Consider the following 17,526-nt stretch of genomic DNA (forward strand, 5'->3'; position numbering starts at 1 on the left):
AAGTGAATTTCAGCCAGAGTGAAATGGCAAAAGATGCAACTCAAGAAGAGTTTGCAAGTGCTGATGTAAAAGACATGACAGTAAGGAAATGCCAAAGTGGCACTGTTAAACACATTGTGCAGCTCCTTGCACAATATATCCTTGGATTCATAATATATATATATATTAAACACATTGTGCAGCTCCTTGCATAATATATCCTTGGATTCATAATCCCATATTATTTCTCAAATAATAAAATACAATATTGCACATGGTTTTGCTTCGGCTTTTGGAGGAGTGGTGTGAAAAAGTTTGCACTCTTGCCGCCCATGATTTACCAGGTTCTATGTTCTGCAGTCTATCAGTTCTGAGGATTTCAGTCTATCACGAACTGTGTACTAGATTAAAAAAATCACTTTATTTAAAAGTGCAAAAAAACCTAGCAGGACAGCAATCCAACCACCACTCTATGCTAAACCTTTTAGCATAACAGTCACTACTTACATGAAAACAAAATGTACATACAAAGGAGAGAGAAAGCATCTACCCGAAGTACAGTATACATTTTTTCTTTCTCTTTACATATATTTTTCCTCTGAGCTGATGAGTTCACTCAACTCAATTTTGAGTAAACAGACTAAATTGGAATCTAATAGTAATATTCTAAACTTAATATGTAATGTTATAATACACTGCTTATAACAAGTTCATGGGACTTGTATCTAATTTGACAGACATGCAATCTTAATTTAAAATTAAACATAAATTAGTAGAAATTAATGGCACTATGTCAACTTTACAAGCTACAAAATATCCATACATTCATGTCTGGAAGTCTAAGTAGTCACAACAATATAGTTAAAAATACGGTGGAAAATGAGGATAGATTCTTTTACCTCGCCACAGTGAAGTTATTTGGAGGCAGAAGTCGTGCTAGTTGGATAAAGATGTGATTAAGAGAAGCACAGAATCCACACCATTGCGCATAATAGAGCAGCAAGACATTCTGGGGGGGAGGGGGAGAAATTCAGTTAGCAACTGGGGTGTGTTTACATAAAGCAGAAATAGTCATCACTGGGTTAAATGAAACATTTGAGCTATTTAAAAACAAAAGAAAATGTAACCTAATCTTTCTACACCCCCTGTCAACCAAGCAATGGGCCCAACTCATTGGTGCCCTGCAGCTCCTGAAGCAAAAAGAAAAAGAAAACTGTCGTAGGGCCCATGGGGAAATTCTCTCAGCATGAGGGGTATCCTCAGCAAGTGCAAGGTTGATATAATGGTTCGGTGTCACACCCAGCAGGAATCCCTGATGCAGGGGGCATGTTGATAGCATAGCCTGGAAAAGGAGATATGGCTATAACATTCTGATGCCTGGGTTGCCATTGGCAGCCAGGTGTAAGCCTTCTGGGCTCCGACCTCTGTTGGGAGCTCAACCAGCTCATGATGGCCCCACCATCAGGGAGATACAAAAGTGGCATAAAACCATCTTTAATCCCTCATCATTCTCTGCACCAAGATCATCTATAGCACTGAGGTGAATTGGGCCCAATGACTAAAATGGAACAAGCAATCTGACTCTTGGATGGCACTGACAACATAGCCACTCTATAGTGTTATACTGATGCACCAACAAAACATATGTGGCTCTGTGCTCATTTAATATCATCTAGCAGTTATCTATCCTTCCTTTATGTTCAAAACCAGAAAAATGACCAAACAGGATTACTTGGTTTCCACTAAATGCAAAGAGAGTATCAAAGTATCTTATAGTTCTCATGATTGTTCTTTCATAGTTTCAAAGTATTTAAGTCCAGAAGGGACCATTAGACCACCTAGTCTGACCTCCTGTATATCACAGGATATTAAATTTCACTCCGATACTCATGTGCTGAACTCAAAGACTTTAGTTACACTAAAATTCTTCAGTCTTCAGGAAACTAAACCATGCACCACAGGCAGAGAACAAGAGAGTCAAAGTGTCCCCAGTGTCCAAGCCCTGAGCAATGGAAGGGAACTGATTATGCCCAGATGACTCCAGCAGGTGAACCAGACCATGCTGGAGCGGAAGGCAAAAACCCCCAAGGTTCCAGCTAATGTGACCTATGGAAAATTTCCTTCTAAATCCCGAATCTGGCAATTAATATGACCTGAGCATGTGAGCAAGATACACCAGCCAGGCATATACTGGTCCACCCCACGTCCACTGTCTTGTCCTCTACTGTGGGGAATCTCTGCTGCTTCAAATGAAGAAAATCTCCCTCCCTGCCAATGAATACATCATGCAGAGGGGGAAAAAAATCCTTCTTGACTGCGGCAGGCAATTAGCTGAAGCCCTGAAGCATGAGATTTGATTATAATCATTATTTTAATTCAGACCTGCAAGTATTATGAACATGTTGAGGGAAATGTTGGCAGTCCTGTTAACCCCAGGGCCCATGAAGGAAGAGATGGACCAGTTTTCTCAAATTCACAGATACTCAGATTCCAAGACCAGCCTTTAATTCCCACTTAAATAATGGTCATTGCACACTTTAAATAGAAAATCTCTGGGGAACTCTAGAGAACTAAGCAATTTTCCTGCAGCTCGCACACTAGGCACTGGGGACACTGGAAATTGAATACTGCACATGCATTCATTCTCTGCTATCCTAGTAGCCAAATAATATTAGTCCAAATTCAGTCACACATTTAAAGAATCAAATTATATAAAGTACTTTAGGCACCCTTCAAAATTACACTATATATCAAAAAATTTCACATCATGAAATCAAAAAGCTTTTTACTGTGGATTTTTGTGATGTATGCTTTTAAAGTATTACTTTTTGTTGGGATTTTTGTTTCTTTGTTTTACAACCTTCAATCTTCTCTGTTATAGTTACTTCCCAATCACTTTTATTCACTATTTTGTATCTTAGTTCCAGTAAGACAGCAAGTGGCTCTCTCTGCAACCAGCACAATCTCTACAGCCTTAACTGGTTCATAAAAGCAATGTTCATCATACATATCTCCAATTCCATTCAAGACTGAGTAGGCTTGTGACCTGTTCTTGACCTTGGGTCTCAAACTCTACTTAATTGGTTAAGAATTGCCACCATGAAAACAAGGGCAAAGCAGGACTTCTCCATCCCCACAATTATATACATAATTCAACCACATTTAGCAAATAAGAATACAAAAGGCTAAACAACAGCTATGGCAAATACACACAGCACAGGAAGGCAGAGGGCGGGGAGCTGGTTTGGCTGATTTTCTGGCTGCTTTGTGCCATCAGAGTGGTCTCCTAAATTTAAATGACTGAAGTACAACTTTCATGGAGTGCCCTTGTTTAAAATTATGTACACAATTAGTGTTACTGCATGGATGGGAGAGGAGGAGACCCTTTAGTTTTAAACAATGAAAATTCAGAAGAATGAACTCTGTGATCCTATTCTTCAAAATGTGATTAATCCCTCAATATAACTAAAGTTATGAGCTGTACCTTTTCACTCAAAACCACCACATCACGAAAGGTATTAGTAGTCACTTCGGTGATTATGTGCTGTGCAGGAAAATGAACTGAAGAGTCACCAACAAGATGCCTTTTCAAGGGACTGTATAGAATGCTGAAGTTTTGAATGAAGTTCTCTAAAATGAAAGGAGGACATTGAGAAGGTTATTCCAGCTTCACTGTATCTCTAATATCTAGGCTGCCTGCTTTTACTTTGGGTTTCAGAAGACAAAATGACTTATGGCATAAAAGAAAAATACAAGTCTAGTTTACAAGCCCTAAATATAATTTCTGTAGTTTTACCTCAGTTTCTGATTAATGATCATTCACATGGCAACAGAATGCAGAAAACTGCCATGGGTTATCTTCTCTTCACTGGTGTCATTGCTTTTTACTTTGCTCTTACTCTAGTTGACGGATTCTCAACCTTTTTCTTGTTGAGGCCCCGCTCAACATACTATAAAAACTCCAGAGCCCAGCAGGACTCAGGGCTCTGGGCCAGGGAGGCGGGACTCTTGGGCATAGGCATAGTTTGACTTCTGTTTTGTTTTTTTGGAGGGTGGGGGGGCACGGAGGGCTGGCAGGCCTTGGGCCAGCTCCACGCAGCGGAATCCAGGGAGAGAGCGCCACCTCTACTCCAACTCTCCTCAGCAGATCACCCGCCTGTCTGGGTTGTGGGGAGCCACAACTAAAAATTGTAACTCAAGGGTGGAACACGGCTCAAAAAGTTGGAAAACAGCTCAGGGTACAGGCGGGGATATTTAGGGGCTGTGTGCAGTGAGGGGTGTAGCTCAGGGAGTGGATAGCTAGGGGGTGTGTGCAGGCAGCGGAGAAGCTCTGGGTGCAGGTAGGGGGTAACTAAGGGCTGTATGTGGGCAGAGGGTAGCTTAGGGTGTAGGCAGGGGGTAGTTAAGGACTGTGTGCAGGCAGGGGAGTAGCTCAGGGTGCAGGCAGGGGGTAGCTAGGGGCTGTGTGCATGCAGGGGGGTAGCTCAGGGAAAAGGATAGCTACGGGCTGTGTGCCAGGAAGGCTCCCCTGCGGTAGCTGCTCCCTGAGGGCTCTGTAAGCCCCAGAGTTGGGTCCTCCCACCCAGACAACTTTTACCAGCTGTGTGAGCAGTCAAAGGGGGTTGGGAACTGAGGAGGAGGAGAAGCTGCAACCCTGGGCACCAGTAGCAGATGAGGGAAAGCCACAGCTGCCCGCTCCATGGTGCCACCAACCAGAGGAGCAGCTGCCCTGCACTGCCTAGCTCTGGCTTCCCACCAATGTGGCCAGAGAGCTCAGCCTGAGGTGGGCTGGAGGAGAGGAGAAGGTCGGGAGGGCGTGGAGCTGCCCCTGGACTGCCTACTCTGGGTAAGGCACTGCAGTTTGGGGGGGCAACACCCTTGTACCCCCCCAACTCTGCCCACGGACTCAGGGCTTCAGTCCTGCACAGTTCCCAGCTTCAGGCAGTGGGAGTGGGGGCACTGGGGCTCCTGGCTTCAGTCCCAGCAGGGGCTGTACCACCGGCTTCAGCCCCACACCACTCCCGGCCTTGGGGGCAAGGGGAAACTGCCGGCTTCAGCTCCGCACTGCTCCTGGCTTCCGAGGGGGGGCGGGAAGGGCGCCAGCCTCAGCCCCACAGGGGGATGCCAGGGCTTGGGGCACTGGGTTTCAGCCCCGTGGACTCCCTGAAAGGGCTCATGGACCTCCAGGGGACCACCCCGGTTGAGAACCACTGCTCTGGTCTATCCAAAATGCTGCAATATAAATTTCCTCTTCTGTGATCAGACCCACACGGTCAGTCTCAATTAGAACCCTTTCACTGGCTTTCCTTCACATTCTGCACCGAGTTCAAGTTTCCAGTGCTCCTCTTTAAGACTCTGCACGATTCCACTCCTCTTATAGTTATGCTCTTATTTCTTCCTACTTACTCTCCCTTTTCTAATTGCTTCTTTTATATCCTTCCCCTCAGTCATCTTTCATGCCTATGTGCTTGAAACAGTCTCCTCTCTTTTGTGTGTCAAATGACCACATTCCCCAGACAACTCTCTTTCCATAAAGCTCACTTCTTCTCAGACAACTCTGAACAATAACCCACCACAGATAGACATTAAAATAAAACACCACTCATCTGCACTGCCTTGAGACTTCATCATTTTCTATTACGTGTTCCAATGTCAAAACTGTATTTTTCCTATTCAATTTAGATCCATGTCATAATTCTGCTATGTACTTTATGATGCCAAGTACATCCAAGAACTAAGATTCGCATTATACAATGCCAGATGATACTCAAATAATAATTTAGTCATTTGGAAATTTTCTATATTGAGAACACTAGCACGAAAACTAAACAAAATCAGGATTAAATTAATGACCAAAGCAAACAGGGAAAGCAAATTATACGTACCTGAACAGGTGCATTTGCATATAATAGTAAATTCAACCTTATTTTTAAAATTTCAACTCAACATTCATGAAAATCAAGACACCAAAGCTCCATGTTTTTTTTCAGCAACTAGATTTTGAAAGACTATGGGATGTTTTTAGCCGTGGTGTACTTAAGAAACAAAAAAGATGAGGTCTGTCTTTTAACTGTATTAAGTGTTCATGATATTTTTTTTTTAGAAACAATCTGTAAAGTTTCTCATTGGGCCAACAGTTAGACGCTAATTACAGTAATAGATCTAACTGCAAGAATATTTGTGTTTAAAAATAGCTATTCTACTTAAGGAGTATGGGAGGAATATGGCAGTTGGGTTGTTCGTTTTTTTTAAATATCTTAATCACTGAGGTATTTGCTTAAGCTATTTTTCAATTTCTGCTGCAAAATGTGACTGTGCAACTGGCCCAGGGCAATAAATGACACAAGAACAATGTAAATACACCTATCTGAGCAACTTATTTTAATACTCAATTATGAACACACATGAATTTGCTTCTATTCCCATTCACAACTGCCTACATTACAAGGCTGATTTTTACATGAATTTGCCTCTTCCCTTTCAACACTGCCTGAATTAAAGGCATGATTTTCAAAACTGTATGCTTGCAATTACATGCCCAAAAGGTGCACTTAATTTCTTGCAAAAATTAACAAGACTGGTATGCAAAGAGCGTATTTTCATGTGTAAAAGGCTATTTATATATCTTGTGTGTGCCATTCAAATAACTGGACATGGAGGTTAGGAATGTAATTCACGTGCTCTTCTGAGCAAATGACTGCACACATGTAATAAGCATGTACAAGTCTGGAAAAAAGTATCTAATGGCACTAAAAAAACCAAATTACTAAGTTAATTTAGAAATGGTTTCAAATACAGTTAGAAAAACAAAGGTAACATAAGGTGACTAAATACACCTCATATCTCTGTCTCGTTTCTCTAGTTCTTTTTTTAACCCAATTTTTCTTTTGGCCATCACAAGATTCTACAGCAATGAGTTCCATGGCTAACTGTGGGTTGTGTGAAAAAGTACTTCCTCCTGTTTGTATTAAACCTGTTGCCTATTCATTTCATTGGGTGACCCCTGGTTTTTGTATTGTGGGAAAGAGTAAATGACACTTCTCTATTCATTTTTCCCCCACACCATTCATGATTTTATAAACCTCAATCATATCTCCCCTTAATTGTCTCTTTTCTAAGCTGAACATCACTTATCTTTTTAGACTCTCCTTGGATGGAAGCCATTCCATACTCCTAATCATCTCTGTTGTCCTTCTCTGAACCTTTTCCAGTTCCACTATATCCTTTCTGAGATGGACTACCAGAACTGGACACAGCATGTGTACCATGGATTTATATAGTGCCATTATATTTTCTGTCTTATTTTCTTATACCTGTCCTAATAGCTACTAACACTCTGTTAGCCTTCTTGACTGCTGCTGCACACTGAGCTGAAGTTTTCAGAAATCTATCCATGATGACTCAGATCTCTTTCTTCAATGGTAACAGCTAATATAGAGTCCATCATTATATACATGTAGTTGGGATTATTCATTCATCAATTTCATCTACCAGTTTGTTCCCCAGTCACCCAATTTTTTGAGATCCCTCTGGAACTCTTGACAGCCGGCACAAAGTGCAATCGTAAATACTTCTGTATCATCTGCAAACTTTGCTACTTCACTGTTCACTCCTTTTTCCAGATAATTAATGAATATGTTGAACAGCACAGGTTCCAGCACAGATCTTTGGGAGACCCTACTACTTACCTCTTTCCATTGTGAAAGCTGACCATTTATTCCTATCCTTTGTTTCCTATCTTTTAACCAGTTACCAGTTCATGAGAGGATCTTCCCTGTTATCCCTTGACTAATTTCCTTAAGAACTTTTGGTGAGGAATCCTGTCAAAGACTCTCTGAAAATCCAAGTACTGCATATTGACCGAATCACCTGTATCCATATGCTTGTTGACACCCTCAAATAATTCTAATAGATTGGTATGGCATGACTTCCCTGTACAAAAGCAGTGTTGAGTCTTCCTCAACAAATCATGTTTATCTATGTGTCTGATCATTCTGTTCTTTACTATAGTTTCCACCAATTTGCCCAGGACTGAATTTAGGCTCGCTGGCTCCTAATTGCAAGGATAGTCTCTGGAGCCTTTTTAAAAGCTACATTACAGTCACCTTCCAGTCATCTGGTACAGAGGCTTGTTTCAGCGACAGGTTACATACTACAGTTAGTAGTTCTGCAATTCCATATCCGAGTTCCTTCAGAACTCTTGAGTGAATACCATCTGGTCCTGAGGACTTATTATGGCTTAATTTATCAATTTGTTCTAAAACCTCTTGTGTGATAGTATTTCAGGTTTGTAGCCAAAAGGAATAGCTCTGCAGTGGATATCTTCCCCACATCCTCCACAGTGAAGACCAATGTAAAGAATTTCTTTAGCTTCTCTCAGTGGCCTTGTTTTCCCTGGGTGCTCCTTTAACACTTTGGTCTTCTAGTGGCCCACTTCCTGTTTGTCAGGCTTCCTGCTTCTGACATACTTAACAAAATTCTTACTGTTAGTTTTTGCATCTTTTAGCAAGTTGCTTCTCAAATTCTTTACTGGCCTGCCTTATTATACTTTTACACTTAACCTGCCAGAGTTTGTTTCCTTCCTATTACCTTCACTAGGTTCTGACTTTCAAATTTTAAAAGATGCCCTTTTGCCTCTAAATGGCTTCCATTTACTCTTCTGTTTAGCCATGGTGGCATTTTTTTGGTCCTCCTATTGTCTTTTCTGATTCAGGGTACACATTTAGTCTGATCTTTTACTATGGTGATTTTAAATAGCCCCCATGCTGCTTGCAGGCATTTAACCTTGTGACAGCTCCTTTTAATTTCACACTAACAAGCATCCTCGTTTTTGGGTAATTCCCCTTTTAAAGGTTTCAGAGTAGCAGCAGTGTTAGTCTCTATCTGCAAAAAGAACAAGAGTACTTGTGGCACCTTAGAGACTAACAAATTTATTTGAGCATAAGCTTTCATGGGCTACAGCACACTTCATCGGATGCACAGAATGGAACATATAGTGAGGATATATATATACACATGTACAGAGAACATTAAAAGGTGGAAGTTGTCCTACCAACTCTAAGAGGCTAAATTAGGACAACTCCCACCTTTTCATCTTCTCTGTATGTGTATATCTCTCTCCTCACTATATGTTCCATTCCATGCATCCAATGAAGTGGGCTGTAGCTCTCGAAAGCTTATGCTCAAATAAATTTGTTAGTCTCTAAGGTGTCACAAGTACCCCTTTTCCCATGATGGGTTTATGTTAGGGCTGTCGATTAATCGCAGTTAACTCATGTGATTAACTCAAAAAAATTAACTGCGATTAAAAAAGTTAATTGTGATTAATCACAGTTAAACAATAGAATACCAACTGAAAAGTTTTACATTGTTTTATTTTTGAATGTGGGGTTTTTTTGTATATAATTCTACATTTGAAAGTTCAACTTTCATGATAAAGAGATTGCACTACAGTACTTATATGAGGTGAACTGAAATATACTATTTCTTTTGTTTTTTACAGTGCAAATATTTGTAATAAAAATAAATATAAAGTGAGCACTATACACTGTGTATTCGGTGTTGTAGCTGAAATCAATAGATTTGAAATAGTAGAAAAGATCCAAAAATATTTAAATAAATAGTATTCTATTATTAACAGTGCAAGTAATCGCGCAATTAATCACATCTTAAAGTCATAAAGTCATCTTAATAATTTTCTCTGACGCATCAGCAGTTATTTAATTTGAGCTATGGTACACTTCTTTAAATCTGATGGTAATCTGGTTTTGTGGACTGATCATTATGGGAAATTCCTATAGTTTGATGATATACCTATTGATAACCCATTGACAAATACTATGAGGTTGAGGCTGGCAAAATTTCCACTTGAACTGAGTAAGTTATTCCTAGATTGTGAAATTATTCACTCTTTCATCTTACCCTGGAACAACCCTTCACTGTTTGATTAATTATTAAGCAGATGAAGATCCAGAATGCTTTCCATAGGTTCACTTTATAAATTGACCTGCTTTTGTCAATAACATGTTTTTCAAAGTTGTTATTCTTTGCCAACTCCATCCTATCTTCATTTAATATATTCACTTAATTTAAATTTTGAATACAAGTTTGCTGTATATCGTACCTAGAGCTGATTTTATAAGTGTTTGATTCTGATCCAAGATATAGTGTGCCTCTTCCTTCAGATCAACAATGGCAGCAAATGTCTTCATATGAGTAGATCTTGATGCTCCGAGTCTCTCCGCATACATCCAAAACAAATTTGAATCCAGTAGATAGAAATTCAAGGTCTTGTTGGTCCTGCATCTCAGGCCAGTAATGTGAGTGCCATTAACACTAAGATCAGAAGTAAAATAATTCCTATCCTCAATGTGAGGAATAGAATGATGGGTATCATCCTTACCTTTCTTCCCACTGGAAGAAAATGCTACTTTAGGGGTCTGAAATATGGTTTTTTCAGAACTAATTAAATTTATCAGACCCCTATTTACTGTCCTGCAACATGCAGTGTAGTAGCTAAAAGGACTATAGAAACTTAGGAAATTGTTGCATTCTATGGTATTTGATACAAATTGGAAAAAGGTATGTTCCTTGAGGTAGAAAGAGTCCAAAGCTGCTTCTATCTCTAAAAAGTTACACTGTGGTACATTGACTTTACTTGGTTTGACCCCAACTGTCTGGTTGACACAAAGCTCACAGACATTGTGAGTCCTAGAGATCGAGTGCCACTGAGGGAGCACCACCGTGTTGCAGCATGGATACTTTGTTATGGAGTATGTGTCTGCAACTCGTGTTCGCGCATGTGGAACAATGGATTCAAAATCTGGTGAATTTGCATCTCTGAAGTGCTGAAGAACAGGTTCAGCTGCCTGGCTTTTATTACAGTAGTTGTATTCCAAGGCCACTTTGGCAATCTATAGAAAAAACAAATTACACAGAAACGTGATCCGTTATGTATCATTCATGTATCAACACAGACAATATTTGTCCCAATTTTTTTGAAATACATAAAATATATTTAGTTTTAGATCTACAATCCTGGAATTTTAGACACAGGGCCAACTCTTACCCTTCAATTTTAATTTCTTACCAAAAGCCATAGGATGTATTGTTGCTTTATTATGAATATAAATTTTTTAAAAATCTCAAATATAGTATATGCTTAAGAATAGTGATGAGTGACAATGAGCCACACTAAAAAGATCTTCCATTTATACAGTCAGCTCAAAACCCTCTTTATATCATATTTGTTAGGCTTTAATAACATTCTACTGAGATGCTTAATCCTCTTATTTGAACAGGAGCGGCTCTAAACATTTCGCCGCCCCAAGCACGGCGGCATGCCGCGGGAGGCGCTCTGCTGGTTGCCGATCCCGCAGCTCTGGTGAACTTCCCGCAGGCGTGTCTGCGGAGGGTCCACTGGTCCCGTGGCTCCACCGAAGCCACGGGACCAGCGGATCCTCCGCAAGCAAGCCTGCAGGCGGTCCACCAGAGCCGCGGGACCAGCGGACCCTCCGCAGGCATGCCGCCGAGGGCTGCCTTTCTGCCACCCTCCCAGCGACCGGCAGAGTGCCCCCCGCAGCATGTCGCCCCAAGCACACACTTGTCGTGCTGGGCCTGGAGCCGCCCCTGTATTTGACACATTAAAGAAAATGAAAAATAAATTAAAGCAAAATATATAAATGCTCAAGACATTCTTAACATCTAATTGTGAACATAACAACAAGAATCATCCAGTCAAATCAACTACTGATATAAGGATAAATCTTCCTATCCTTCTGTGGGAAGAACTCCCATTTATTTCAATAGTAACATTATCTGCTGCTGAGTTCAACAGAAATTTTGCTTGAATGACGGACTTCTGGATTTGGTCACTAAACTGGGTCCTCATTTCACTAAAGATATCAATATTGCCACTTAATTGAAAACATATGGGCATGAAAGGTTCTCTCCTTCACAAACAGTATTCTAAGTTTATACTAAAGTCAGGGTTTCCATTTCTGCAGAATTAGTGGAGATTTATTTTTGGTTTTGGGGGGTTTTATTTGTTATTTTTATACTTTTTTATATACTTTTTTTCAGAGTATGAGATACTCATTATGATACTAACACTCCCTATTATGAAAATTCTTGTGTCCTAGTAGGAGTTTATTTTACAGCCATTAAGAATATGCACAGCAGCCGGGCCTCATTTACAGTAGTTACTGGCGTTTTTTCACCTACTCTTTTTGTCTTTCCTATATTCCAGCACACTCTGACATAACTGCAAATTGGAATATTCTTAAATTCCTAATAAGTTTATTGTAGCAGAACAGATAGGATGAAGAAATGAAATGAACAGCAAAAAGAGACTGTGTGATTCTCTCCCCCGTTCTCCCCCCGCAGTAGTTAAAAATACATGCACATTTTCCTACTAGTACTTTTCCATATAAGCAATTCTTGCAGTTGTCACAGGGATGTTGTGAGATTATGACCATGAGAGAAGTCATGTCACATGATCATCTCTCAGATGTGGTCCACAATGACAACTTCTGTGATAGTTTTTTTGGTTATTTTTTAAAGAAACCATTGGCATAGCTTTTTCTATTTATATACGTAATAGTTCTGAAAATGTCAGATTCAGTTCTATAAAGGCTCATTCCTTAATGTTGTAACCTATTCTAAAGAATGTGAACAGATGTTTGGAGGATGCCTGAATTTTAATTTTTTTTTAATAAACTGAAAAAACATATTTGCATTACAAAATCTTATTTCAGTCAGCTCTAATCAGAGAAATTTGTAGTTTTTTGAGCACTGCTAACATACAATTGACAGCTTCACACTGTGTGAATGCCTTACAGGCAAATGGTTTGAGAGCCAAATGAAATTCACAAAGGCTGCTGGCTGCAGTAACCATTTCTCCTTGTGGTAAACAAGTTGCATAATATATTGTAGCTTCTTATGCCCACTTTAACACACTGTCATGCTATAGTACCTAGGAGACCCTGTATCTCATTTAATGCTTTGATATAAATAAATATTTCTCTTAAACTAGGATAAATCAGAAACTGGATATTCACATGGTGTACTGATTTTACTTTATCAAAATATATGATGGCTAATATTATAGAGTACACTATCTGCCGAAAAATGTTTGAATTAAGCCTGCTTTACACTAAGCACAGTTTGCTATAGGAATTGCTCCAGTTCCCTTCCAATCTTCTTAGTCAGTCTCTGCAAATGATTTTGTACTCAAAGTAACTGCTATGTGCCATAAGCAATACGGGAGATATGAAAATCACTGACATCATTAGAGACAAAACTAGTAACAGATGCCATAAAAGCTAAATTAGTTGTAAAATAAGGCCCTTTTGTGACCTGATGAAATCCCACAGGCCCACAACTAGAAAAAGAGCTGAATAAAAAAAAATGTAGGTTTGAACCTTCCCAAACTGTAAAATTTGTGATCGTGACCAAAACTTCTCACCTCAGATCCCTCTCTCTAATGGGCTCTGGATCTGAAAACCATGAACTCTGCAGCTTGGACCTTTCTTCACCTCTAATTGGCCCAAACAAGAACCTCAGAGCTGAAGTCCACCTGAACTTTGAGAAAGTTTGGATCTGGAACCAAACTTCAGGGGATTTCGCCCATTACTTTTCATAATATCATGCACCCACAGCCCAGCACCCCACAAAACAAACAGTACCAGCAGAATGGAAAATATGCTGACTACCTCCTACAGGACTTGAAATTCCTGTCTATGATGCCTCTTTATAGCAATCCTGCAGTCTGTGGTAAACACAAAGAATTACAAGGGTTACCAGTCACTGTGTGTGCAAACAGAATATGCTACTGTAAAGATATAAAAAATGGAATAGATTCATGCTGCGGAGAAGTTTGCAAGCAAATGTATGCAAGACTTGAAGGAGTGGAATTTGTCATGTTGGGCTTTTGTATATGTTCATGACAGAAACAGTAATGGTGTATTGGCAACAAGATCACAATGAGTGAGTCCTCGTTTCAGATATACCTCTGACATGACCCCAAAGATGGATTTGCCTGTGGAAGCATGGGTAACGCAGCTGATAACTAAAAGTTTTGATGTACAGTTTCACCTTGATACATTAGCTATGACTGCTTTGCAGTCAAAATGGTTTAAACTCAACACTCTTCACAAATGTCTGTTTATGTAATGAAGTACTATGAGAACTGCAACTGAAACCATATTCTCAATTTTAGAGTGAAATTTACATCTCTCCACACAAATTTGATAGACTAGACTAATTATTGCAAATTATTTACATTAGAAAAACTGAACCATCTGAATTAATACTAATGCTGAGCCATTCCAAGTTCTCAATCCCATGCTCAGACCACTATACATCACTGATTCTAGTAAAGCAAGAATCTTAGAATGATGTTGGTTAATTTCTTTAGCAAAGAGAAGAGAAAAAGGAAATTTGACTAGGAAGCATGTTCTGCCAGCTCAAGGAAACACCTCTGGATTAACTAAGCCATTTCTAGTGTCAGAGGCCCAGTCTGAGGCTGGTATCAGAGGGGTAGCCGTGTTAGTCTGGATCTGTAAAAGCAGCAAAGAATCCTGTGGCACCTTATAGACTAACAGACGTTTTGGAGCATGAGCTTTCGTGGGTGAATACCCACTTTGTCTAGTTTGAGACTAGATATTATTGAAACTGACTTTGAAACTGGTAATTTACAATAATTCTACGGAAGTGCCACTTAAGATCAAATTAGTACATGTAAACAAAGGTAACTGGGTTCAAGCAGATGAAACAATGCCTTAAGACTTTGGACAATACAAAGACAGCAGGGAACACCAATATCACAATTAACTTTTTAAATACAAGTGGCATAACAATGAAGATTCTTTCATAAATAAAAATGGTTTGTCCTTCAGCCCATTGAAAAAACACTCCAAGGACCAGAAATGGCCCCTTTAAAAAGAGGGTGAGAACAGAGAAGTAAGATGAATATGAATTAAAATTGATTGCATCAATTTTTCTTTATAATCTGATATTGTTTTTCAAATATAATAGCTCAGACCACCCCAGGATTTATAGGGTTCAGTGTTCTTAACTATTATGTTTTTCCATTGGAAGGCACCATAATAAATCCTTTCAATTTCTCAATGGCAACGTAAGGTTCACTTAATTAATTCAATATGAAAAAAATATACACTAGTAACAATTCCTCTCTCCCTGTTTTTCATGAGAATTGGGATCTATAATTGTTTTCATTAAGCATTCACAAGCCACAAACTTTGAGCGGTGCAGGGGTTGGGGGGAGAAGAATCAGACCCGGTAAATGTACACTATTCTGGGACATCAAATAACACAGAAATGGCACCCAATCTGTATCAATACATACAATTTCAAGTTAGATTTTTATGGAGCACAAAGTAGAAGCAACCCTCCTCATATAGACCTTTTTCTATGTTTGTATAGTTCCAACACAACGGGACTCTGATCTGTGACTGGGGCCTGCATGTTCTACCACAATAAAAAGAAATAATAATATATCTCACTTACTTCATCTAAAAGAGGATGACTTTCTGCTAAGGGATTGAAGGGTATAAAGAAGAAAAGTGCTGGTCCCTTCTTCAGTTCATTGTTTAGTAGAAGGCTTTTTCCTCCATGTGGTCTCAACCAATGTATAAATGTCTCTCGGTTTTCTAGAGCCCACTTGCAAATATTCTCAGCTGTGTAGTTCATGACTTCATTTGGATAGATCTTGAAAGGGGAAAAAATCATAATTAGTCCTCCTCATTTATTTAAATACACTGTTTACTGATGAATGAGGTACATAAGATGTCCTATACATGTTATGTTGGTGCTGTTACAGCTCTGGCATTTTTTATTTACTGATACTATTCAGGAACCATTCTCACCTTAGTCATCATTCCATAGATCTTTCCCTGTAGATACTCTTTCCTACTCCTCTCCAACTCATAGTACCACAAGTAGAATCTCACACTGAAGTATGGCTTGCTGTATTTTCAATATTCAATTAAGACTTATCAGATGGTGGTCAAAAGCAAATTTAAAGCAATTTATTGTTTTCTCTTATTCTTTTGTTTTCCAACCAAGCTGTCTCAATGTTGGTAATGCTTTTACCTCTGTATCAAGCAGCTCTGATAGCATCTTGAACTAATACTCCCAGTACTCCCTCAATCTCATTGTATTATTATTTCTTTGCTGAATGCTGATAATGTGCTTAGAGCTGAAAAGAAGGTCCCTGCCTAAAGGAATTATGAAATAAACAGCCACAAAGTGAATGTTAAGATTTTACCCTGCATCTCTAGTGTATGTTATTTTATCAATAAATAAATAATCAGACAGGATTTTCAGGGTGACAGACTACCTGTGCAATGCCCTTATGTTCATAAGATTAAATTGTACCAGTTGTTATATGATAGAAGTTTTGATAATTTTTGTTACTCTTCCTCTCTAATATAATTCCCACATTCTCTTCTAATTTTTCTCAAATGCTAAAGACCTATGGCCCTCAACATCTTATAAATATATACAATAAATGCTCTCATCATCTTTATGCATCCTTGCCATCCACCTACACCTGGAATTTTCCTAACATAATGGCCTCTGCAAAGCCCATTGACGATAACTCATGTCAGTAAAATTTCAGTGTCTCAGCTATTATAAAACCAAACCAAACCACCATTAAAACAGAACCTTCCCTGTGGGTCTCCAAGTGGATTTTCCATTATCGGTCTATTTAGACTGCAAGGTTCTTTGTGCAAGAAAAATGTCTTCTGTATTATAGATAGCACATAGCTGGGCTTAACAAATTAATGAAATTAATGCCATCTGTCCCTTTTCAACAATAAGTTTGTTTGACAGACTGGAATAGAGAAATTGGAATAGAAATAAATAATTGCATCATAATCCTTTAGCATGTTAGATCTTATCTGCAGATGATAAAAGAATTTTGACTTGGGAAGGTTATATTTAACTCTCACCTGCTTAAATATCATATTAGTCTTGTCAACAACATACGCTCTACCAAGTAGGTTCTTTTTTTACTTTTATATTTTCTTACACTCAGACCCCCTGACCTCTCTCCCTCCCTCCAGGAAAATGTGTACATTTCTATAAAAATGTGTGGAGACTCTGGGCCATCAATATGTATCCATTTCAAAACTATTTCCAGAATGCTTCTCAAGTGACTTTAGATCTCTTTATTTCTCCTCTACACCTGATACAAATCTCCTCTTGTGTTTATTTTCACTAATGTGAAAGACCTCAGTTTCCAGATTAATATTGCCACTCACCTTGATTTATTATGGTGGGACACGAGAAAAGCCTCCCTACTATGTCTCTAATTTCATCACATTGACTCTCTTTAAATGCATCTCCTTTAAGAAGCTGACGTAGCTGTGACTGCAATTCAATAGCTTTGGTATCACTGAGTGTGATTAACTAATTCAGTGTTCTAAAAAAAGAATTTAAATTCTGGAGTCACTTTCATGAATTAAAGCATGCTGTTTATCATGCACCATTATCACAGGTTTGCACAGGCACCAGTTATTG

General features: G+C 39.1%; 1 protein-coding gene across 4 annotated transcripts in view; it reads right to left on the reverse strand.

Annotated features, from left to right (window-relative positions):
- TXNDC11 (thioredoxin domain containing 11) overlaps positions 1-17,526 on the reverse strand; it is a 113,251-nt gene that overhangs the window by 15,301 nt on the left and 80,424 nt on the right. For all 4 annotated transcript variants that reach the window (XM_030579046.1, XM_030579047.1, XM_030579049.1 and 1 more), the window contains 4 exons: positions 15,508-15,708; positions 10,103-10,892; positions 3,464-3,609; positions 879-988 (listed from right to left, as the gene is read on the reverse strand). In XM_030579046.1, coding sequence (XP_030434906.1) covers positions 879-988; positions 3,464-3,609; positions 10,103-10,892; positions 15,508-15,708 — 1,247 coding nt within the window. The remainder of the gene's footprint in view (positions 1-878; positions 989-3,463; positions 3,610-10,102; positions 10,893-15,507; positions 15,709-17,526) is intronic.

This window comes from Gopherus evgoodei, chromosome 10, assembly GCF_007399415.2.
Source record: "Gopherus evgoodei ecotype Sinaloan lineage chromosome 10, rGopEvg1_v1.p, whole genome shotgun sequence".
Lineage (NCBI taxonomy): Eukaryota > Metazoa > Chordata > Testudines > Testudinidae > Gopherus > Gopherus evgoodei.